The sequence below is a fragment of the Bactrocera neohumeralis genome, chromosome 6, assembly GCF_024586455.1.
Source record: "Bactrocera neohumeralis isolate Rockhampton chromosome 6, APGP_CSIRO_Bneo_wtdbg2-racon-allhic-juicebox.fasta_v2, whole genome shotgun sequence".
NCBI classification, from domain to species: domain Eukaryota; kingdom Metazoa; phylum Arthropoda; class Insecta; order Diptera; family Tephritidae; genus Bactrocera; species Bactrocera neohumeralis.
In genome coordinates, this window is record NC_065923.1 from 41924744 (window position 1) to 41948844 (window position 24101).

A 24101-nucleotide genomic window follows, 5' to 3' on the forward strand; every position below is an offset into this window, starting at 1 on the left:
GGCAAAAGCTCTTCTACTGCTATTGATCAATTTGAATGTAATAATTCAAGCCAAGAAAAGATCGTTCTATCTTAAAGAAAATAAAGTTAAATATGAATTATCTGATGAAAAAATTTCTTAGAAAAATTATAAGACATTCGAATGGTTTTCATTTGCAATTTGTTTCGCATAAAAGGGTATACAAGATTTAAATCTCGATTTTTATCGGTCAACTTGTATGGCAGCTATACATTGTGACAAAAAAGTACCCGGAAATTGTAAATAATACGGAAAATATTGAATTATTCATCAATATTTATTCCCAGTCACTTTTCCAGTCCCAGAAACACTTTTCATAAGCATTTTTTGGGATGACCTTTAACTCCTTCAGCGAATTTTGTTTTATCTCTTCGATCGACTTCCAGTCAAACGCGTTCAATTCTCATGATTGTTGACTCGTTTGCATGTCAAACTGATAAACCCATGTCTCATCGGCAGTTATAATGCTCTCTACAAATGTGGGATTGGTATTCGCACAATCAAGCATGTGCAAAGATGTTTACGGTACTCTTTTTGAAAAACATTCAGCTTTTTCTGGACAAGTCGAGCAAGTAGGCGTTTCATACTCAAAATATCCACCAAAGTCATTCGAACGGACTCGCGAGAGATCATCACGATTTTTAAGCACCATATCCTTCACTTTTTCAATAGTTTCATTAGTTGTAGAGGTCGAAGGTCGTCCAGAACGAGGCATGTCTTCAACGATCTCCCGATTGCCTTGAAGGCTTTGTACCACCCGTTGGCTTGTGTTTTTGAAAAACTGAATCACCGTAAGCCTTTTCCAACATTCGCAACAATTTCGCATATGCAATTTGGTTAGAAATATAAAATTTGAGACAAATTCTTTGTTCGATATTTTTATTCATTGTAAAAATCGCAACGCACTACTGAGTTGTACCGACTTAAGTAGCAGCTGTAAACGAACTGGTTGACAGATCGCACTCATATTTGGCATAGTAATTAAGAACAGTCCTAGCAACTTAGCAAAATATATTTTTTTGAAACAGCATTTACCTGGAAATTTAATTACTGTGCGCTTTTTTGACACAATGTACGCTATAGTGGTAAAAATAAATATTTTCGGTGATAATTGCATAGACTTGAATATTTAAGATATTTTGTCAAATAAAAAAGTTTTCCATATAAGGGCTTTATTTTTATGGATCAGTTTGTATGACAGACATATCTTATAGTTGTCCGTTGGGTACTCCTACTTTATAGAGTCTCCGATGTTGCCTTTGTGTGTTACAAACTTCGTCACAAACTGTTCAAGCACTGTTCAGGGTATAATAAATGTAGTTTATTGTAATATTATATGCCTGAAACAATGTTAATGCTATTAGTTTAGTGGTACCTTGTCTTAAGAAACTTAAAGTTATAGTTTTACATATATATTAATATAGTATAGATATACATAATAGATTAATGGCAACAATTATATTTATTCTGACCAGCTTATTCGAGAACCGACATTGTATTTTAACTTAAGCAATATCTTAGAACCGGATGCTTTTAATTGCGCTAAAATAATTATGGAAATATATCAAGCTTTTTTACTAAATATCAAAATACATTATCTTAAGTCTGTTGCGCATGCTGACACTGATATATTAAACGTATAGTAAAATGTTAAACAAGTCTTTCTATTTAGTTCAGGTTTTTTACTTTCATAAAAATTAACACACTCCTCGATTTTCATTATTTGGCTTAGTAACACTGCCACGTAAAAGGATTGGAATGCCTTTACCGTACCTGGAAGCCAACTCTCTGCTTCGTGATCATGTTCACATTAACAGGAAATGGAGCTCACTATCTTCGCAGTACGAGATCGTAAATTCATATCAATACTTACTATATTTCATGAGAACTGTTCGCTGGCAAATAAATATTTACCTTGGACAAAAATAAATTGTAACTCATTACCTTTACGTAAAGTGCATTAGGGTAGGTGAAGCAAAATTATCTTTTTCGCTTGGTACTCTGTCTATGATCCTCTCTAAGGAGGTCTCTCCAAGTATGAGCGCTTAATTTTAAGTAGAAGTTCCTACTAGTAAAAGTCATTGTAAATCGGAATACTCATAATTGCTAAATTTATTGCTCTACTAAATTTTTGTTACCTATGGGGTTCATTTGTTTTCTCTGGTAAAACCAAGCTTTTTTCAACAATTTTTTTCTTATACACAAGTATAAAAATTAAATATTTATTTGAATCTTTTGTTATTACAAATTTTTATTGTTACGTTATTAACAAAAAATTCTGAAATTTTTGGAAAAAATATTTCAAACTCGGCCATTGCGACGCTATTTCCGGTGACCCCTCGGAAAAAAGATGCGCTCACGTTGGCAGGATAACTTCTTACAGGATCATCTATAGAGAAAAAAACCGTGTTTTAGTTATAACTTTAACTTAGAACTTGAGCAAAGGAAAAAATCTGAGAATTGGAATTTTGGAATTTTGGCAAACATATTTGTAAAAAAAAAAAAAAAGTTTCAGTAAAAATTTACGTCATTTTTTTTTTTTCAAATACTTGAAATCGAAAAAAAACCTTCTTCCAATCCTTTAGGAATTGTTTCTCAAAGACCTGTGTAAATTTTCATGAAGATCGGTAAGGTAGTTCTCAAGAAATCTTGTTAACTGACTTCAAAACCACAGTTTCGAGAAAAACGCGTTTAAAGACGGGGCACTTAGCCTAGCTAGTCTCGAGCGCACAAGTTCTTAAGACTGTGTCTCCGAAACTATTACTCGGATCCACTTGAAAATTTATGACAATATTCTAAAGGTATTATAGAATTTAATAAGATAATAAACAAATCGTTTTTTTGAAAACCATAAACCCATGTAACCCCTCAAGCTTAAGTTGGGTTTATGAAAAAATCGTAGGAAACCATTTTGTAGATAGTACCGAACGAAAAAAAATATTATATTTATTTGTTTTTTTTTTTTACCCTCCTAATGTGCACGCACTGCGTATTTGAGCTGCGTAGAATTCATACTGAAGATAATAAAACACTTAAAAATATATATGCAGTTAAACATGTACATACATATGTATATATATGCAGGTAGGCGAAAGTCTTGTTTAAAAAGAAGCCACTTTTTATATGCGTCCATTTGAGTGCAACACAAATATTGGCAATAATTGATGCCACCTCGTATGAGCCACAAATGTAAACATGCAACGGCGCTGCAAAATGCATTCGTAATTAATTGCTACAATTGCCAGCAAGGCGAGTGCAAACAAAGGCGAATTACTTTCAAAATAAAACGTAAAACGAAGCAAATTAAAATCGAAATGGAAATGAAAATGAAAATGCCTTGACTGCCAAGTCAAGTCAATGGATTCACCAGCAACAATCGAATGCATTTCATGGTTTGCAAAAAACTGCAAAAATATAAACAAACGAATAATTGCATGCATATATGCACATAAGCTCACTTATGTACCTGCTTTTATGTATAATTAAATTATTGACAGATAACCTATGAATGCGTAGCAGAAAACGCAGACAGACTGCACATGGTGATTGTCGTGTTGCTCGCCAAGGAAATGCCAGAAACGGTCAGTTCATGTTCGCGTTTAACCTTGTAAGTAGATGCGGCGATGTGACGCTGTGAAGAAGTGGCATAACCATGAAGAGATCAGACACAATAAACAATGAAATGACGTTTCTAGGTTTATGTATCATGCGAACAATGCACAGCCAAGCACGCACTTATGGAGTATGGTTGGTCACCATTAACAGATTAAGATGTTTATTGCCCATGTGTAGTATAAAGTTCGAGAGGTTATTTCGTATTATTATTGTATTCGCTCTACATGTTATATGAAGCTGAAGTATTAAGTACAAGTTACAAGTGAAGGAGTATGAAATAGTGAAATTATTCACTGTTCAACTTGTAGTTGAATCTTCCACACTACACCGAATCTTCCTCTTTATTGGCGGAGACACCGCGGTTAAAGTTGAGTTTACATACAACAGCGCGCCAGTCGTTCTTCCTTTTCACTGCTTGGCGCCAATTGAAGATTCGAAGCGAAAGCAGATCCTTCTCCACCTGGTCTTTCCTGCGTCTGGGTACTGCGTCGAATACTTTCAGAGCTGGATTGCTTTCGTCCATTCGGACGACATAACCTCGCTGTCTTTTAATTCGCTGAACTATGTCAATGTCGTCGTATATATCGTACAGCTCATCGTTCCATCGACTGCTGTATTTGCCATTGCTAATGCCCAATAGACTATAAGTCTTCCGCAGAACCTTTCTCTCCAAAACTCGTAATGTCGAGTCATCAGATGTTGTCATCGTCCATGCATCTGCCCCACATAGCAGGACGGGAATATTGAGTGAATTATTGAGTTTGGTTTTTGTTCGTAGAGAGAGGACTTTACATACTACACCGAATACGAAATAAAATATGTAAAGGTGATAAAATGGATGATATTGTTCTAATGGGATGAAAGGACCAATGTAAAAACCTTCCATTTCAGATCAGGAATTGTTCAAAAACTACATACATAGACCGTCAAACGGTGACAAAATTTCAAATTATACCATAATGAGGTTAACGAACGTAAACTTTCCTCTTTTTCAAAGAGGATAATTTTTTGCCCAATTTCGTACTTCATATGTTCCAATATGATCTCAAAGTAAAAACGTTTTAATTTTGGACTTCTCTCACTCGACCCCAAAATTATGATAAAGCTCCATCAATGCGTCGTTTTCTTTTCTCATAGTTGTATGAGCTCTCACCACACTCACTTTAAACAGAAAATTCGTAGATAATCTTTTTCTTACATTAATGTATCCTTGTGACTAAAACGGATAAAATCTGGCTGTTACCTCCCCTAGCCTATATGAAGTACATGCTTCATATAAGAATTTCTAAAGTCATCAATTCGTTGTTGTCTTTGGTCGTGGTTGTGTGAGCAATTTCAGCCGCATACCTATACGTTTATGAACAATAAACATAGTCCATACAACATAAGACCAATTCATTTCTTTAATACCGTTAGTAAGGTCTATCTTCACCAATCTCATTTTATAATCATCCAAAATTTTTTCGTTAACTCTTTCATGTCGTCCAGTTTCTTTTGGTAGGCCATTTCGTTTATCGTCAACCCTACTAACACGACAAGTGCAGCAGTTAGCAAGCTAATACAAGCTTTCTGCAAGTATTATTCGGTTCCAATTGGTCAGGTGAAAAGGACATCTTTTCCACCATGGTCGGGTTCGAGGCCGACCTAAAACCTCTGCCGTGCTGTGGGTCCGCCATCCGGTCGCGGTGCGACTCCACACTGAACTGAATTTTCAATTCTATATGACTTTAAGTTTTAAGTTTAAGAATCTCACAAAGGGCCTAACCCAATGAGCAGATTGGAACGAACACCAATGTCTAACTGCTCCCCGTGGTACCAGATTTAAATCTCCGGTCAGACCTTGTAGCTTTTGCTACTACCAGTTGAGCACCCATTAAAATTAAATAACTGCTGTCATTTGTCGCTTGGACTTCAAATCAATTAGAAAGAATCTCATGAATTAGTTCAAGCTGAGTATTATAGCACTATTTCTGACAAGACTATGCTGATATTTCGAGACAAGCCATAGTGCCATGGACTTTAGTCGCCTCTTACGACAGGCAGACCTTGCCGCCTGTACATTTTGGACTTCTAGCCGGGGGAATGTGGAATATGCAGGTTGCTTTTGAAGGTTAGAATTGACAATGAAACATATAAATTATTGTGGCCTTACCATTGAGAGGATACGAACTTTTCTGTCCGTTTGATATATGGCACCACCAAAAAAAATGTTTGCTGGATTTAACTTGCTTGGGACTAGAGACTTGTTAATCGGCGAATAAAAGGCACTGCATGTTTCAAATCCACTCCGAAAGGTTAAGTATTTGAGGAGATTTCTTTCCATTGCGAATATAATGAAGACAATAACCTTAATTATAAACTACTTAAGAGGGAAGAGATCCTTACTATTTTTCGAGGTAGAATTAAATAAAATCAAATGACGAAAATCAAAAAAAAAATGAAATAAAGAAGTGTTAAAGAACAAAGGAGGATCTTTGTTTTGTCTCAAATTTAAGGTTGCCATATATTCGGTTAAAACTATGTTATTCGATGGTTTGTCATCTAGCACAAATAACACAAAAAGAGATGCAAACATAGCTATAAAAATATTTCAGTGAATCAACTGAATTTGGTAAGTCTTTATAAATTTAGTCAGCAGCAAAGTTGCTTCAAAATCCGGTTTCTATACATTTTACCATTCGGAGTAAGCTCTAATTTGCGTCCAGTTTTTGGAAATACCAAGCAGATATTAATCCCACTCAAGAAGCCATTTGTTGAAAAGACACAAATGCGAGAAAAACTCATTTACTACACATGTATGTATGGATGTGTGTAATATGAGTATTTTAATTCATAAATGACATAACTCAATTTTGCAAAAGTACATTATTTATTCGATAAGACGGAATAATTGCAAATTAATATTGTTTTTTTTTTTTGGAAATATTTATGGACATTTTTCTCCACAAGAATTCGCTTGAAAGCTTGGCAGAATTCTCAGAAAATTACTTACAGGTAAAATCTTTTGAGTAGTGTGACTCCACTCACTGCAAAAACAAAACGTACATTGCTCATGAAACAGACTTATAAAAAACTAAAACAATAAGAAAAAAATTAACTTCGGTTGCACCGTAGCTATTATACCGTTCACGAACACAAAAAGTTCTTTAAAAGAAATATATATATTTTTTTTGTTGGGGGAAACTTCAAAAGCCGAAGTGCGGAACTTTAGTCCGCTAAACCCAACCTACTCCGAACTCATATCTCACCCACGAAACAACCGGATTAATACCAAAAACTTCTTGGGAGAGAAAAAAACATTTAAGTCTCTTCTATTGTACGGAGAGACTGACTGACTCCTATTCTATGTATTGTAAGTTTCTTAAGTTTTTGACCCATATATTGTAAAGTTTTTCACCGTTACACTACCACCGAGTGTAGATTTTAACTTTTCCCTTATGTTCAAAAAACTAGGTCACTTAAACAATACGTGTTCAGAGTCTTCTATGCACTCTGTACACGTCGGGAGACACGGATTAACGTCATGATTAATCTTGAATAGATACTTATTAAAGTATCCATGGCCACTCAGTATTTGGGTTAGGTGGAAATTCAGGTCCCCATGTCGTCTATCCACGAATGAATGTCTGGGATCAGTCTATGGGTCCATCGTCGTTTGGATGAGGTTTGCCAAAGCTGCTGCCACATTGTAAGGCTCTTGCTTCTCTCCGCTTTTTCCACTCTGATAGCTGATACATAATATGTACTTGTAGTGTCGCAAATTCGTTGCCCTTGATATCAATATTCGGCATACTTTAGCAGCATCGCTTGATATCGTTCGGAAAACACTTATTACTCAGATTGCAGAAAGCCTTTACAATGTTTCTATTGGTCTTACATATAATTTTATGTTCAGCGCTTGTATCCATATTGATGCTGCATACAATATCACGATATTCATTGCTTTTGCTATTAAAAATAGAAGTACTTGATTTCGTTCATATGTATTGGAGCTATATATTATAGTGATCCGATTTGAACAATTTCTTCGAATATTGCATTATTTCCTTAGGCAATAACATTCATTGTAAAAATCTCGTCAAGGGAAAGTGTTTTCCATATAAGCACTTGATGCCGATCAATTTATATGATAAAAATGACCAGCTTCTTGGGAAGAAAAGGACGTGTGCAAAATTTCAGATTAATATCTGAAAAACTGACCGACCAGTCAGATGGATGGCTAAAACGACTAAGCTCATCATGCTTATTATTTATTTTATTTTATATATACATTTTATAGAGTACCCAGTGCTACAAACTTCATGAAAAACTTGACCCTGTTTAGGGTATAAATTTATAATTTTTACATACATACTTCTTCGTCCATAAACCACTGTTCATGGTAACGTTTCGTGGTTGCACACACACACAAGCGCATATAATAATTAATTTTGCGCTGGTATTGAAGTTTAAAAAACAAAATAAATTGACATTAAAATAAAACCAAACGTCAGCTCAACTTGGTGTCGATATTATAGACCGGTTCATTGCTCACCTGTATGCCTGTGACCATATGCTGCCGCCCTCTTCCTGCCTCAACGCTGAAGCTGCGCGCCATTTCAAGTTTTGACGCAACAACATAAGCATTTTTGTTGAATTTTATTTTTTGTTTGTCGACTCTGGTTTAGTTGAGCGTTTTTCACTTTTCCGTGTTCATTTTTGCCAACATGATCTTTATGTACTGGCGCTATGTACATATGTAAACATATGTTGAGCGCTGGAGTTCTCATTTTAATAGAGTGCTAGAGTATACTGGTTTATAAATATGTAAATAGGTGTATATATGTATATACAGACATATGTACATACATACATTTTAAACGTTTGCATTTTGCACCCAATTACCCTCATGAATTAGACCATAAATGCAAACAAACTTGGCATTTGTTTTAATTAAGTTGTCCAACAACAACTATTACAAACAAAATAGCCCATCTACCATAAATAACTGTTTAACAATAAAACTTGTTGATATGGGCGAAATTCACATAATTCCATAAATTACCAGTTTTTAGTAATTACATGACCTTGAGAGAGTTAAATTATATTCAGATTGAAATAGAGTATAATTACGATTTAAAAAAAATGTATATCTCGCGTGTGAGTTGTATTAATTTACCATAGTTTTCCGCATCTTACGGTATAAACTGCAACGTTTTGTTTGAAATCTTCTTTCATCTTGAGGACAGGTGCTGAGCATGTGGGACAAGGGTTATCCACAATTTAAACATCTAAAGCTTTCTGCTTTACTAGCGTAGATACAGCTTACAACGCGCCAGTCGTTTCTTCTTTTCGCTATTCGGCGTCAATAGATACCACGCCAGAGGTACCAAGTTCTTTTCAATGGATCAAAGGTCTACCACGTTCCTTGCTTCCACCAGCGGTTATTCAATCTAAAACTTTCAAAGCTGCGATATTCTCATCCATTCGGACAACATGAACCTTAACCACTGTCGGTGTATATTTCGTATAGCTCATCGTTCCAGCGAATGCGCTATTCACCATTGTCCGTTGCCTAACACCGACTTATCATGACGACCAGAAATTGCGGCGAGTGGAAATGTTCCAGGAAAATTTGAACCTAACCAAGGCCGCCATCTCAATGTTTCCGCAGCCGCGCTTTAGCCTAGGTGTGCAGCAACAACCACCCCCTCCCACTTTTTTTGTTTCCTTGCCTGAAAAGGCCGATGAAAGTCAAGTATTTTGAGACGACAGAGGGAATTCAAGTATCATGCACCTCGGCTCTCAAGCCTATTCCTCACTGGCAGCGCTTCATCGACGCAAAAGGAGCCTATTTTGCAAGTTTTTAGATAATTTTAACAATTGGTCCATTAATTTTTTTTTAATTGACTCAGTCCTCAGGTCTTTACTTTTCAATTGCCTACTCAGTCCAAAGCACCTGTTAGCAATAGGGACTGCGCGTTGAATTTCAAGTCGGAAATTGTTGTTGGCTTGTCTTCACCTCCTTCATTGCCAGACCCAAAGGTTCTCTTTTTCGGTCTGGAAAGAGCAGTTGTATACTCTTAAAGAAGATAGTACTTTCTCCATTTAGCAATGCAGCTAGTTTTATTTTCTCCTTCAATAGATTGAAGAAGTCACATAATAGGGAGTCTACCCGTCTGAAGCCTTGTTTAATATCGAACGGTTCAGAGTCGTCCTTCCCGAACCTGACGCAGTTAACTTCAGTTTACAAAGACATAATCAATCAATTTGTTTACGATGGGCTACAATCTTTCGCACAATAAGCTCGATAGGACCTTATGTGCGATATACATCTCCTGTATTTTTTCCTCCAACTATATCCTGCGAGAAGCTGATAGGTCTGTACATTTGTCTTTCTGTATATATGCGAACTAGTCCCTCAGTTTTTATGTCTGAATCTGTAATTTGTAACACGTCCTTTTTTCCTCAAGCTGCTCATTTGTCGGAATCGGATATCGGACAAGTAAATATACATATAGAATACATATGTTTGTGAAGGGTATTATAGTTTCGGTGCAGCCTAAGATAACGGTTGAATTAGGGTGATGAATATTTGGCTTGTAACATTAAAAATGCTGACTATCATAATATTTACCAGTTAGTCTAGTATAGTACCCGGACATAGAGGATGCACCCTTCTTAAAGTTAAATCGAAAATTTCGTGAGAGGCTTGGATTTCTTCGATAACTAAATCAATTGCACTTTATAAGCGTTAATGCATCAATTATTGTGTTATTAAACTCATTGATAAATCGATGTTAAAAGCTTCTTGGATATGATAAACAGAGAGATGCTTATTTTTGGAAATGAGTATGCAATATTTTGTCAAGATTTCCCCGGAAAAATGCTCTAATGGCATTGGAAAGTCCAATCTTACGTACGGTCAATCATAACTCCTCGTTTTCAATTGATACATACGTCAATACTTAAGACGAAGGCTAGTAGACATGAAAGCAAACTTACAATAATTTTAATTTCTGAACTTTTACTCACGTGCAAAAAAACGGTAATTTTTATGCAGATGTGATAATAAATGTATGCCCAATTAATCGCCAATTGCAATATTTTCAAATATTTGTTTCTTGACATACATACTACGAGTCCATTATTTCACCAATGATCCATCGCACAATGTAAATAGTTTACAAAGCACTTAACAAAAACCAATTAGTTCGAACAAAGCGAACGGCAAAGTGTTTTGACCTACAGTATACTCAACAAATTATAGGGTGAAATGAGTAGGCAAAATTGGGTAGTATTCATACATTAGGAAATTTATTGAATATTTAGTTAGTTTTATGGGTTTCGTTGAAATATTGTGCAAACTTAATTATTGCTAAAAATCATTACAAATTTTATATGCATTAATATTTCGTACATTTTGCACCATGCCTTCATCAACGAAGGGCCAATAAATACTTTGTATACAATATTATTACGAGTTTTATTAATTATCTATTGAAATAACTGTGAGACCACAAATAATCCCACTTGAACAGCAAGAGACGTTTGTCCATTGTGATGCCCAGAACTCCTAGGTTTGGATCGAAAACACCGCCGCATATCGACATGCTGAGCAACGCTTGCTGACCTCGCTCGAAGCCCATAAATCTAGGACTCAAATGCACGAAGAAAGGCTAATCCCTGCCCGTTCCCATCCTTATGTAATTTGGGTATTTCACTTTTTCTTGAAAGACACTACAGTGGTCTGGCAGTCTGAAACAAGAGTTGATTGAGAGTTCCCGACAGAAGACTCCCTCTCAAACCCTTCCATCCCGTGGAGTTATGTGCGCCGAGAAGATGCAGTGTTCCAAGTTGTCGGGAATGCAGTCGAAGTGAGAGAGGACTTCAGATGGTCTCTCTCTCTGGTACCCTTATTCTGTGCCAGTTCCCTGGAATCTGATAGTAACCTGCGGCTATCTCCACGTGTATCATATGCAAATTGGCATTAAGTGCCATTGGTGGTATTGTACGTAGTGCATCACTGATGTTAATGTGGGTCGCTCATTGAAAAGGTTCCGAGTGTGGTTTTACCGTACGTCCTCCACCCGACAAATACACAAATTATAGCACAGTATTGGATTAACTACGGTTTCGTAAACCCTTGGAGCCAATAGCTCTTTCACCACAATATGGTATAAGGCAACCAATGCTTTTCTCACCCTATTCTCGACGTTGGGCTTTCATCATAGCTTTCTATCAAAAATGACATCCAAATGAGACTTAACCTTTTCGAAACGGTGAAGGCAAGACCTCTTTAAAGTTGAAAATGGTACATATTGCGGTTAATAAAATCAGTTCTCTTTTATTTGATTGGACAGCTTGGCTATAACTCGACGGTCTCGTTCCTAGAGTTTTTTCAGTAGGTCATTTAACACTAAGATCCATAGTAAAGGAGACAGAACTCTACATTGCGGGATGCCTTTATGGAGCTTTCGTAGCGCATTCTCACTGCGCCACTCGGCCAGGACAGTTCTGTCACAGAGAAGACAATGTATGAGATGCTTCAGGTTTGTTATAACTTCAAACCTATGCAGGATACTTCCCAGTGCAATTCTGTCTTAAAAGAGGCGTCCATTAAAATCAAGCAATCGCAAAATGCCAAGTAATATCTGTAGACCTAATTTTTTTATTATATAACATAAAATTCAACAAAATAAAAATATAATGCAGAAAAAAACGCATTCTTATGTACATATGACGTAAAGTGTTACACACCCGGTAGACAATTGATTTTAATTGAGAAATATTGCCAGCTTAACCAATTGAACTTTTCGCGTCAGACGACATTTAAGGGGTAACTACTTTTATTGGAAAGGCAGATACGAGCATTTGTGGTACCGACATTTGTTTGGGAGAAGTCTTAATACCAATTAGAATTTCTCAGTTTGTATGTATTCGTGTGTGTGTCTCCGAGAAAGTATGCCTGAGTAAGCTTTGATTAAATCGCGAAGAGAATGTCAAGCAATGTGCAATTGACCTGCATTAACCTACATATTTATGTTTATATTTTTTTGCTTCTACAATGATTCGACTAAAAGATATTCCTGAAGGAGAATACAACAAAATACCAAAATAAATAATTGAACTAAAGAAAATAGAAATAAACGAAATTGAGAAAAAGTATACATATATGGAAATGAACTCGGTTATAAAATGAGTGCACCAGCGGTAACGAATGTCAGCCAAGGCGAAAGCAATTGCAGCACATTGCGCACGCTACCGCGTAAGCGTCGACCACGTGCGGTCGGTGAGGTCTACATCACTTGTCCGGCCAGTCAGGTATACCTGAATAGTGCCGTCAACGAGCATAATGCTATCAGTGAACCCATATATCAAAACACAACGACTGCGGTCGAGCAGGAAGCGAACAGCCGCATTAATCGCTGTGGTCGGCTATCGTTTGTACGCGCCACTATTACTGAGGGTGGCAATGCCGGTGGCGCACGGCAGTCGATGACTGTGAGCACCTTCATAGGTTCGTTCCACATGCTAAGGTTTTATCAACTGTGTTCTTAATTGTATATTTAGAAGTATTCTGTACTTAACAAATGTGCCATTTGCTCATTGCTGATCTTTCCGTTTATTTCTTTTCATTTTAGATGACTCCGATCACTACTATGAGACTTTGTCGCCTTTGGGAAATAAACGCCACTCCACGCTACCTGACCAGCGTACAAATAGCCATAATAAATACAGTCAAGATGTGCCACATTTTACGAAAAATGGCTCGCAGCGCAGTAAACAATACTCGGCCTCGATGCATGGGCTGGGCACATTGGCGGTATCGGATGATTATGACTCTTTCGACACAGACACCGATGAAATTTATGAGACCGAGGAGAATATAAAAAATGTAAGTAAACGATATGAAATTTGTTTGGGATTTTTAAAAAGAAAAACCCATGCAATGTTCCCAAAAAATGTAAACATGTGAGCGGGTTTAGCCAAAATTAATAAAGAATTAGATTGGACGCATTTTCAATGAAGCGAACTAGCATTCGATTTGATAAATGTTTAATCACTATGACTTTTCTTTCCAGCACAATGACAGCGGCGTCGACATACGTAATGTAAAGCTCCCGGATCCACCTCCCTCCACAAATCAAGTGTACGCCATTGTACGCAAACTGAAGAATTTCATCTCAAATAAGAAATCTCCCGTTTCTCAAACTAAGTACGGTGATAGTCAACAAAAACTCTACGAGAACTCTACACAATTCTATGTTAGTGGCAATATATATGAGAATACACCAAAGACTAAATCCAAGACACAGAAAAATGTGAAAAAGACACCAACTGCGTCACAAGAACAAGACATTTATGAGAATACAGAGTTCCACAGTCCACCAGCCATTGTGGTAGATGATAAAGCACTTAATCCAGCAGACAAAACGCCCACTAATCAAACTGATTTGAAAGCCGATGCGACTGTTGCCACATTACGTTCCAAATCGAAATCGGGTAAAAGCTTCAAATCACGTTTGCGTAAAAGTTTAGTTGGCTCCACATTTGATATGAAACAAATGTCATCGTTGTCGCCTACACGCAGCACCTTTTACGTTGAAGATCCGACATACGGCGGTTCAGGCGAATTGGATTCTGGCTTCTCAGAGAAAGCCTCATCTGGTGACCTGCCCACAGCGCCCACAGTGCCTGTACCCGAGGCGCAGAGATTTTCAACTGTAGCGCGTAAGGCAAAAAAAGAAACGAAAGCACTAAACTCGCAACGGCGACGTACAACGATTGGCATACGTCCACAGGATCCACCACCACCGCCACCCGTTGCTTCATCGACAACCTCTTGGTATGCTGAATGTGGTGTTTTTAAAAATGGCACGAGCGAGCTGATACATGAGTCAGAAATTTCACTAAACGATAGTAAAATGAGTCAAAGTGGATCGTCAGTTTTCAACGGTAATTCGTGGTACACAGAGGCGGGTCTGTATCAAACTAGTGGCGTTTCAGTGGCGAGTTCAAGTGGTAGTTCGGGTGTGTCGACGGGTAATGAAGGCGCACTTGGTGATGATCTCCCACATAGCATGTTCCAGAATGAACCACTGTATCAGATCTACAACGCTGCTAAGATAGAGGTAACTGATTATTTATACTTGTATTACCAATTCTAATATTATAATAAAAACAAAAATTACAGTCGATCACTCGTGATATGGAGGGTCATGACAGTTCAACGGACGGTTATGAGGAAATCGGACAGAATGGAACGCGTGGTGAGGCACGCATAAGTAGTCAGAAACATCAGCGGCCAAGCGCCTTCCAATTAATTGAACCAAAGAACGGGCCAGCCCGTACCTTGTGGAGTGAAATACCCGAAGTTATAAACTCATGTGTGCTAGGTGAGTTGTTCTCGACTCATTCGAAGTCATTTTTCATTTATTGACAGCTGTATATATTTTATTTTCCGACAGCCACGCTTACACCACGCGAACGCAGTTTACAGGAGGCGAAATTTGAAATCATCACCTCCGAGGCTAGTTATCTGAAATCGCTCAATTTATTGCGTAGTCATTTCATGAATCATCCAATTTTTCGGGACACGAATGTAGTGAGCGCACGCGATCGAAAAGCGTTATTCGCCTACATAGTGCCCGTGCATGAATGTTCGGAACGATTACTTACCGAAATGGAGGCGTGTTGGCAAGACAATATAATGCTGATCGGTTTAAGTAAGCGCATCTATACCATGGCCGAGAAATACTTCCACGTCTACATCTCATTTTGTGAACATCAAGGGCGCATGGACCGCACATTGCGTCGCTTGAAGGAGACGCGCGGTATCTTCGCGCAAAACCTGCATCTACTCGAAACGAGTCCAACCTGTTGTGGCTTAAATCTACACTCTTTTCTCATGCTACCCATGCAACGTATCACGCGCTTGCCATTGCTGATCGACGCCGTCTTCAGTAAAGTCAGTTCCAACGATGACGAATACGAGAACTGGAAGATGACGTTGGCCATTATGAATAAAATAGTGACACAATGCAATGAGGCAGCGAATAGATGCGAACAAGCATACGAAATTGAACGTATTGCGCGTCAGCTGGAATTCCCTTCGACGATACGTGCCTTAGCTATAGCGCCTGTAGGTGTACCTGCAGCTGGTTCAAAACCACGTTTCCTGGTGAAGCGCGGCGAGTTGACGCATTTCATTTGGCGCGGTGACGACGTAAAACTTACGTTCGGCAAAAAATTCTCCAAGGTGGCGATCTACGCATTCCTCTTCTCCGACTTGCTTGTGCTAACAAAGCGTAAGGGCGAAGAGCAATTCATAGTCTTCGATTACTGCCCGCGTAGCATGCTAACCATATCATCGGGCGATCTAAGAGACATTAGTCAGACGCACAAAAATCTAATACTGATGACATTGTTAGAAAATCATGAACGAAAGACTGTGGAACTAGTAAGTCAACCACTTTTGTTGTTACTTACATAGCGGTTATTAACTTGTTGTATTGCAGCTCCTTTCTTGCCCATCAGTTTCCGAACAGGAACGTTGGTTGCAGGCAGTTCGACCGCCCGAACCGGAGACGCCTGGAGAAAAGCTTTACGAATCCTGGGACTGTCCGCAAGTGATAACGAAGCACGCATACGTAACAAGAGAGCCGGATGCGCTGAGTCTGGAGGTTGGTGATGTCGTAAACGTAACGCGAAAATTGCCAGACGGTAAATTACCAAGACAAATCCACAAAACAAAATAATTAACTAATATTTTTTTTCTAGGTTGGTACCTGGGTGAGCGCATACGGGATGGCGTTGTAGGCTGGTTCCCAGGCAGTTATACGGAGGAGGTGAACTCGGCGCATGTGCGCGCCCGCAATCTGAAGCAGCGCCAACGTTTGCTGACCTTTACCGCCACATATCTCGAGTCGCAAAAGCGCAAGTAGACGATTTGTAATGGAGCCTAGCGGGATGTCTCAAGACGTTAGCCACTTTAATAAAGTTGTCTGTCAATATTAGTATATTTGTAGCTGCGTTTGTGCCTTTTATACAATAAAACTAGTTATAAATAATTGTTAATGTTATAAATAAAATTTATTGACCTACCCATAAGCATCTGACTGCAACCAATGCTTACATATAATCGTATAATCGTTAAAAATATATCTTATATAATTTCTTATTTATTAAAATTGTGATAAAATGATAAATATGTATGTATGTAATAAAACTTTGCTTAATTTTTTGTTTGATATTTCTTTAGCAATTTTCGTCTATATTTTGAACTTCGGAAATTGAATTTAGGTTAAGGCGAATAAATGTTCATAAATTACCAATTAAATGATATATTGTAAATTAGTTTAACCCGACAAAAATGAATATTTCTAGTTAAACGAATCAAATATGGAAAAATTATGTATAGATATAATGTTTAGAACCTACTATTAATATTAAATATACTCTAGAATGATAAAAAAATAAAATAAATACTTATATATCTAAATAAAAGTGTTTTAACTTATAAATTTGTTAGCACAAAGTAAAAAGGAAACAAGTAAGAAAAGCCTAAGTTTGGCGTTAACTGAACTTTTTATACTCCCCCAGACTGCAAGTTGAGAAACCTTAATGATTGAACAAAATCTAAGGTATAAAGTCAAGCGAATTTCTGAATATCCTTATAACTGGTAATCCAAGTAGAGGTATTTTTTCGATAGTCTTTTTTTGACAGATCTCGTGTGAGTCGTGTCAAGCTGTCATGGCCTGGACAACGTTTACAAATCGTTCAACTCTATAACGAAAATTCACGTTCTGTAAAGAATGTGTTTCTCGCGCTTTGCTCAACTTGGTCAACATAATCGGCCTACTGAGCGTACCTTTTGCAGCACCTTCACCCATCTTTAGAGCCTGCATTTATTATTGGATAATATTCGACCGAATAGTTCACGTCCGGCAGCTGAGAGTGTACACGAAGACAGTGGAGAGTCGATTCGGCGCCGTTTGCAGCACCTCGGACGACTTTACGTCGAGATTTTAAATAGAAAGCTTATAAAATACAACTTGTGCAAGAACTGAAGCCGCTCGACCTTCCGACGATATCGCTTCGCTCTTTGAGCATCCGACGTTTTTTCTTCACCGATGAGAGCCCATTTCTAAATTTGTAAACAAGCAAAATTACGACATTTGGGATGTAAGAACCTGAAATTAAAGCTCGTGATTTCGGTGACATTTGTTTTCAACAAGACGGTGCCACTTCGCACACATCGCATCAATCAATGGATTTATTAAGAAAACACTTCGGTAACCAGATAATTTTACGTTTGTGCCGGTCGCTGGGCCACCAAGATCGTGTGATATCATACCAAAATACTTATTCCTGAGGGAATATGTGAAGTCTAAGCGGACAAACCAGCTTCGATTCTTCGGGGGAAAACCAGCTTCCAGCCTTGTGGGAAAACATCGCATGCCAGTTACGAGTCGAAATGTATCATCAGAGACGTAGCCGCGGCCAACATTTCAAAGAGATAATCTTCAAAAGATAAATGCCCAAGAATAATAATAAACATGCCCCATTAAACTAGAAGTATTTGTGTTTTTTCTCTGAAAAATAGCAGGTAACCTCGGAATGGATCTCCCTTTATTATGCTTATGAGGACTAGGGAAAGTATTGACCTGATTTCAAGAATTTTGGGCAAGAGGATACACTGTTATTATAAAGAGATTCTTCAAGATTTCATAAATGTTGGCCGATGATTGCGGTAAAAAATCAACCAGGGGTTCGAAAATATTTATATTAGGTAACATATATGGGGTCTTAGAAAACTATTGTTTCGATTTTCTCCATTTTTGGCAAATTAGCATGCTGTCATCAAAAAAATGTCTCCCAAAATTTCAATACTACATCTTGCAGATTGATTGACGGTAAAAAATCATCCATCAGCTGGAGTCGACATATTTGGTGTCTAGGTCCTGAGAACTTAAAGTCCGAAGTAGATAATTTTTAGGCGTTAAATGAAATATCTTGAAGGCATTATTTTTGCAAAGTTGTATGCTAATTATTTCAATAATGTTTGATTTCTATCCTGCAAAGTGAAAGAATCAGAAGGAATTTAAAAATTGGTTGTAAGGGAAATAGGCGTGGTGGTAATCGGATTTTATTAATTTTCATAGTGTATAATAGTAACAATTAAATAACTTCACACATCAAGTTTTTGTTGTAGCTCCTGGGATATAGGATTTCTCTTAAAGGGGGGTGAATGCCTCGCCCATTGTTCAATTCCGAGTCCGAGAGCCCTTTCATACTACCTGGATTGAGAAATTTAATACTTTTGAGGGGCATTTATTCAATGAATTATCGCACTTTTGCTAGTTTTCAATTAAACCGTTATATGAGGAGTGGACTTGGTTATTATCTGATTTTTTAAGAATTATGGACTCTACAATACCTAATGTCTAACGCTTCATAGACGATGTTTCCTGCTCTAGGTTATTAAACAGGAATACTGTAAACTGGGATAAGCATTTGATCGTTCATCTCTTCCTTACACATATCTACATAGCTTTCGACGTGTTGTGACGTATCCAGCAGGTTACGGCTACCGAAGCGGCAATGTATTGAAAAATTAGCGCGGAAACTAATACATGCCATATTCATCGTGTAACTCATAAAAACTTTGCATATGAGAGGGATAAACGACCACACGTACAGAAGAAAACTTTGCAGAAACAACCAGACGCAATTTTTAAGATACCTGCTTATTACCACATGCCGTCGTGATAAGTTATACGACATATATTTGTCTCTTTCTCACACTCGTCGCTTAGCAAGAACATAAGTATAAGTAGCATAAACACATACATAAGTTATAATTTCTATTTATAGCTCAAGCGCAGGTTTCCAGAAAATTCTTCAATGCTTAAAGTTTCGGGTAGCTGCGACTTGTTGGTAACTTGAATAGTTATACTTAATATAAAATATATTCCAATAAGTTCAAGTCTATAGTGGGTTAATTGATTTAATGTAGGCTTACGTGGTTACGTCAAAATGTGATATTGTAAGATGATGCCACTCTGTTGCGATTAAAAAAAAATTCATGGTCGTTTCATTCATCATATGTTTTGATGTGCTGTGAAATGTTGCAATGATCAGTGCACACATTGACACGAACAAGTTACCGACTATTTACAAAAACAAATAAAATAATTACTATTCAATATTAGACAAGGAATAAATACTTTTGAACAGAACAAAAATTTGGAATTAAAAAAATATTCGTTAGGCAAGTTATGTTTTTCGCAAAACTTTTCTTTAAAATTATTAAATTTTTTAATTGCACTCAAATTGAAAATGCAAAATGTCCGACAAAAGAGATTTTTCAGAATACCTTAGTAAAAGAGAGAGAGAGAGAAAAGAGAGGAGACACAAAGTAAGAAAGCGAGAGAAAGCTGAGGATATACTATTTAAAGGTCATACACTGCTGTAATTGAGGTTCAGTTGTTTAGAACACTCACACTGCTAAAGTACTCGTTGAAAAGAAATAAACGACTTAAATACTCAAAACATTATATTATTATAAATAACTAAATTATATTTTGTGAACTGTTAATTGTTTGAAAAATTATTGTGCAGTGAATTAATTTACATTAAGGAATTTGTGCGATGCATTTCTTAATTTTTATTTAATTTATTCACACAATTAATTTATTCATCACAATTCAGTGATAGAACCGACTAACTAATCGCGTTACACTGTAGACGACGTAACGTTATTTATACCATAAATTGACAAGAAGAAATTTTTGTTTGGTGGTAACTTCCGGTATTTAAAAACCATACTGAACAGACTGGTAACGCTAAATTTTTTAACGTCATTTTGACATTTCTCATATTCCTCAAGCCTCGAAGACATCAATGAAAAAATAGTTTTTCGGGTTTGTTTCATTTTTTATAGTTTGTTGCTTGTTAATAAATAAACAATTAACATAGCAACCAAAATCGACGCAAGGCGTGTGAGAATGAATGCGCAGTTCCATACACCATCATTTGGAGACGAGATAATATTCGATTTGCCAGACAACGAGACAGATTGCGCCACTATAAGTAAAGTTCAAGGTGGTGCAGAAATTTACGCCCCCAGTAGCGTGATAAATCAACAACGTCAGGAAGAAGGATTAATTCAACAACAGCATTTTAATGTAAGTGTAAATAAATAATATTAATTTCAATATTTATAAAACGTGAAAGTATTTTATACATCGGGTAAAGGAGCGAAAGCTGCTATTTGGTACTGAAGTAAAATCGATGTGCAATATAAATTGAACGTGAAATAGCAACATTTTTTTAAAGATACGTTCATTTTTTAGGAAACACAATAGCGAATAGAAGTAGCAGCGTGTTTCAGCGTAAATTAAAAAAACATTTATAAATCTGTCATTTAAGTTGAACAAAGATTATAATCACAACAAAAACGATACTACGAAATTGGATTAGTATTTGTTTGTGTAAAAATAACAGACCTACATAGTGACCGGCAGACTGATGGACAATCAATAGAAGCTGAAAATCAATGAAGCGAGTACCGCGCTCGGCAAAGGGGAATTAAAAGCATTTTTGGTGAGAGGCACATAGGGTCCCTGCGTACACAATTGATATAAACGTTGACGTGGTTTTTTGTGCATTCGCTATAACTTGTACTAAATGTTTCCGATATTGTTGTCTCGGGATTCAAAACCACATGACGATTATATCCATGAACAATTATTCATATGCGGTACGGGTTTGTTTTGTAGAACTGTGTGTAGATAGAGCGTGCGTTATCGCAAATCATTTTGTATTATTTTAGTCACCAAGCTTCGGCCGCCACATTAAGTTTAATTATATTTTGATTAGCAGCAAGGCATTCGCATTGAGATATTTTTTTTTTGTTTTTAAGGAACAGATGAAGAAACTTTTAGTAAGTTTTTTGGGTATTTCAAAATAAGAATGTTTTCTTCAAATTCTATTTTTTTGTTTCCTAAATGTTTTAGATTTATTAATTAACTTATATTGCTTTCTTTTTTTTTTTTTTGGTTATAGACAAAGAGAATTCGTAGCATGGACGTGTCTCTGGATGAGTACCATAGCGCCAATGATGAATCCTTCGCGAATACCGCGTATGCTGTATCGCCAACGAAGAACGCACAAAACACACCAACAGCAACACTAGCTGCACGCAAGCAATTAGCGCCAACAGCTACGGATGCCAATGAGCCCGCTAAACCGCTGTCAGCATACGGACTATTCTTTCGCGATACTGTTAGCGCAATAAAACAACAAAATCCCAACTGTACTTTTCAAGAGTTGTCGCGCATCGTCTCATCTATGTGGGAGGCACTAGATGTGAGCCATAAAAATGTTTATAGCAAAAAACATGAAGCAGCGCAGGCGGAATATATGAAACAAATGCGCATATATCGTGAACAACAGGATGAACAACAGCAACAATTAGCAAATAATGTTGCTAATACTACACCGACGCCTGCTCTACAAACCAAACCGGCTGTTTTCACAATATCTCGTTACAACACAGACGGCAGCATTAACAATAACATCGCCAATAATGTTGCCAGCAACAGTGAAACAAACGTAAGCGCCGCACAGGTGCAGGCGGCAGCGCCTCCTGCGGAAGTAAACAGTGCAGCGAACGAACCACCGCAGCCACAAATTCAAATGCTCAGTGAAGCGGGTGCTGTGCAGAAATGCACACGAGAAAATTGCAATAAGCGCGCCATCATCAATCCCGATTGGGAGGATGAATATTGCAGCAATGAGTGCGTCGTCATACACTGCCGCAATGTGTTCAACGCCTGGGTGCAATCGAATCTGGAGTCACGCAAGCAATAACAGCGGGCTTATTGTAGTGGCGGCAGTGTGCGAAAGTAAGACTCTTTCTTTCAGAAACCATTAACAAATAATGGTAGTATGGAGCGTCTCAAGTGAAAAGTGAAGCTTAGTGAAAGGAGAGCAACATAAAACACTTAGTCTGGAAAACATTTTGCAGTAACTTAATGCGCACCATTCAACTGCTGTAGACATTTCAAAGCTTCCTAGTCCCAGACAGTGCTATCACCTTGAAGTTTGACTATTTTATTATTTATATTAAAACTGTAAGATATGTTTTCGAAAAGTAATTTCGAATTATTTTATTGTTCCAAACTTTTCATCAAAGTAATTTCGGATTATTTTACTGTCCTAAACTTTCCATCAAATCTTATTATATTGACTTATCTGTAAGCTAGCTATAAGTTTAGCGTTTTATTTAGAGACTGCGTGTCTAAAGGCATTTTGTGGAAACACAACGCAAAACTTGAGTTCTAATTATTATTTATTTTTAACTGAAATTGATGAGAGGTTAGTTTGAAGCAAAATAGTGAGATTTTAACAAAAAGTGTTCAAGGCTCAGTTTGAGGAAAAATAGTGAGAGTAGAGAATTTGCAGTTCCTTTGCGGAATCTTGAAAAAGTACACGTAAGAGCAACAGGTGTGCAAAACGTGTCGAATATAAATAATTATCTAATAAAACACTATATAAATACTAACTACTTTTGAGTTTTCCTATGCTTAACCTTACTTTTGAAAAAATAAAAGTTCTACTATATGTAATATTTTTTGTATTTCAAGAATTTTAGTTGCACTGTGTTCTTGAATGTATACCTTTTAAATTTTGTTATTTCAACCATATTTGTATATACTTACAAGTAACTAGTTATAAACAAGCATAAATGAAATAAAAACGAAATTTATTACTGAATTTGTTATATTAATGTTTTATTAATACATTTCTTGGTTTTCTTGCAATATTTGTATCCTTTGAAAAAGCAAAAACATTTTATTCCATTTTTTGTTTCAATTTTAATATTAATGTATATTTTATAGCATAATACAAGTAACGTACACACTTATAAATTTGTGAATTTTTATATTCGCTAACTTGCAGCCAGCCAATAGACCAATTACATACATTTCTGTAGATTCAACATTGAATCAACTGGCAAACTTTCAAAAGAAAATATCAAATCATAAATTTAGAAGCTCAAAAATCTATATATATATGCTTGTATGTATGTATAATACAGTTACTTAAAACTAAAATTTCATGTTTGCCGCATTTATAAAATTAAGTCGTTTTCGCAGTATCCGTGTAAAAATGTATGTTGAGCTTACGAATATAATAAGTTTTTTCAATAGGCTAATATACACTTACAAGTATGCAAATTGGAGAGTGTATAATCTAACGCATTTCATAGGAAATGTAGAAGCAAGTAAACAAAAAAAAAATACAAAAATATACACACACAATTCAATATAATTATTATGCTGCGTATAAAAGCAAAAGCAATAGCGCATTCGAAGTAATTGAAGATCAATGTTGGCAAAAATATATGCATTTCAGTAAATATAAAATCATTTCAAATGGTAAACACAAAACAGCTGTTTGCTGACATTTTCCACAT

The 24101-nt window shown here is 36.7% G+C and overlaps 2 protein-coding genes across 8 annotated transcripts in view; both read left to right on the forward strand.

The window, feature by feature from the left end:
- Positions 1-16833, forward strand: part of LOC126761446 (uncharacterized) — a 39227-nt gene extending 22394 nt beyond the window's left edge. For 3 of the 5 annotated variants that reach the window (XM_050477599.1, XM_050477598.1, XM_050477601.1), the window contains exons 2-8: positions 12696-13132; positions 13257-13510; positions 13698-14747; positions 14810-15011; positions 15084-16075; positions 16134-16338; positions 16396-16833. In XM_050477599.1, the coding sequence (XP_050333556.1) occupies positions 12811-13132; positions 13257-13510; positions 13698-14747; positions 14810-15011; positions 15084-16075; positions 16134-16338; positions 16396-16559 (3189 nt within the window). In that variant the 5' untranslated portion in view covers positions 12696-12810 and the 3' untranslated portion in view covers positions 16560-16833. The remainder of the gene's footprint in view (positions 1-12695; positions 13133-13256; positions 13511-13697; positions 14748-14809; positions 15012-15083; positions 16076-16133; positions 16339-16395) is intronic. The other 2 variants (XM_050477597.1, XM_050477602.1) reach the window with 1 other exon arrangement.
- Positions 16834-20532: 3699 nt separating this feature from the next.
- On the forward strand, positions 20533-23186 carry LOC126761454 (TOX high mobility group box family member 4-A). 3 transcript variants are annotated; one of them, XM_050477625.1, is made up of 2 exons: positions 20533-20805; positions 21692-23186. In XM_050477625.1, the coding sequence occupies exons 1-2, from the start codon at positions 20626-20628 to the stop codon at positions 22490-22492; spliced, it is 981 nt and encodes a 326-aa protein (XP_050333582.1). In that variant the 5' UTR covers positions 20533-20625; the 3' UTR covers positions 22493-23186. The 3 variants fall into 3 exon arrangements, with proteins under 3 accessions (XP_050333582.1, XP_050333580.1, XP_050333583.1); XM_050477623.1 differs by having other exon boundaries at positions 20535-20805; positions 21686-23186; XM_050477626.1 differs by lacking the exon at positions 20533-20805 and adding an exon at positions 21534-21563 and having other exon boundaries at positions 21686-23186.
- The last annotated feature ends 915 nt before the right edge of the window (positions 23187-24101 follow it).

Bases quoted from the DNA above. Each gene is read 5' to 3' on its own strand.
- LOC126761454 (XM_050477623.1), top strand. From the start codon at position 20,626: ATGAATGCGCAGTTCCATACACCATCATTTGGAGACGAGATAATATTC. The intron at 20,806-21,685 runs GTAAGTGTAAAT...TTTTGGTTATAG, and splicing joins TTCAACAACAGCATTTTAAT to ACAAAGAGAATTCGTAGCAT.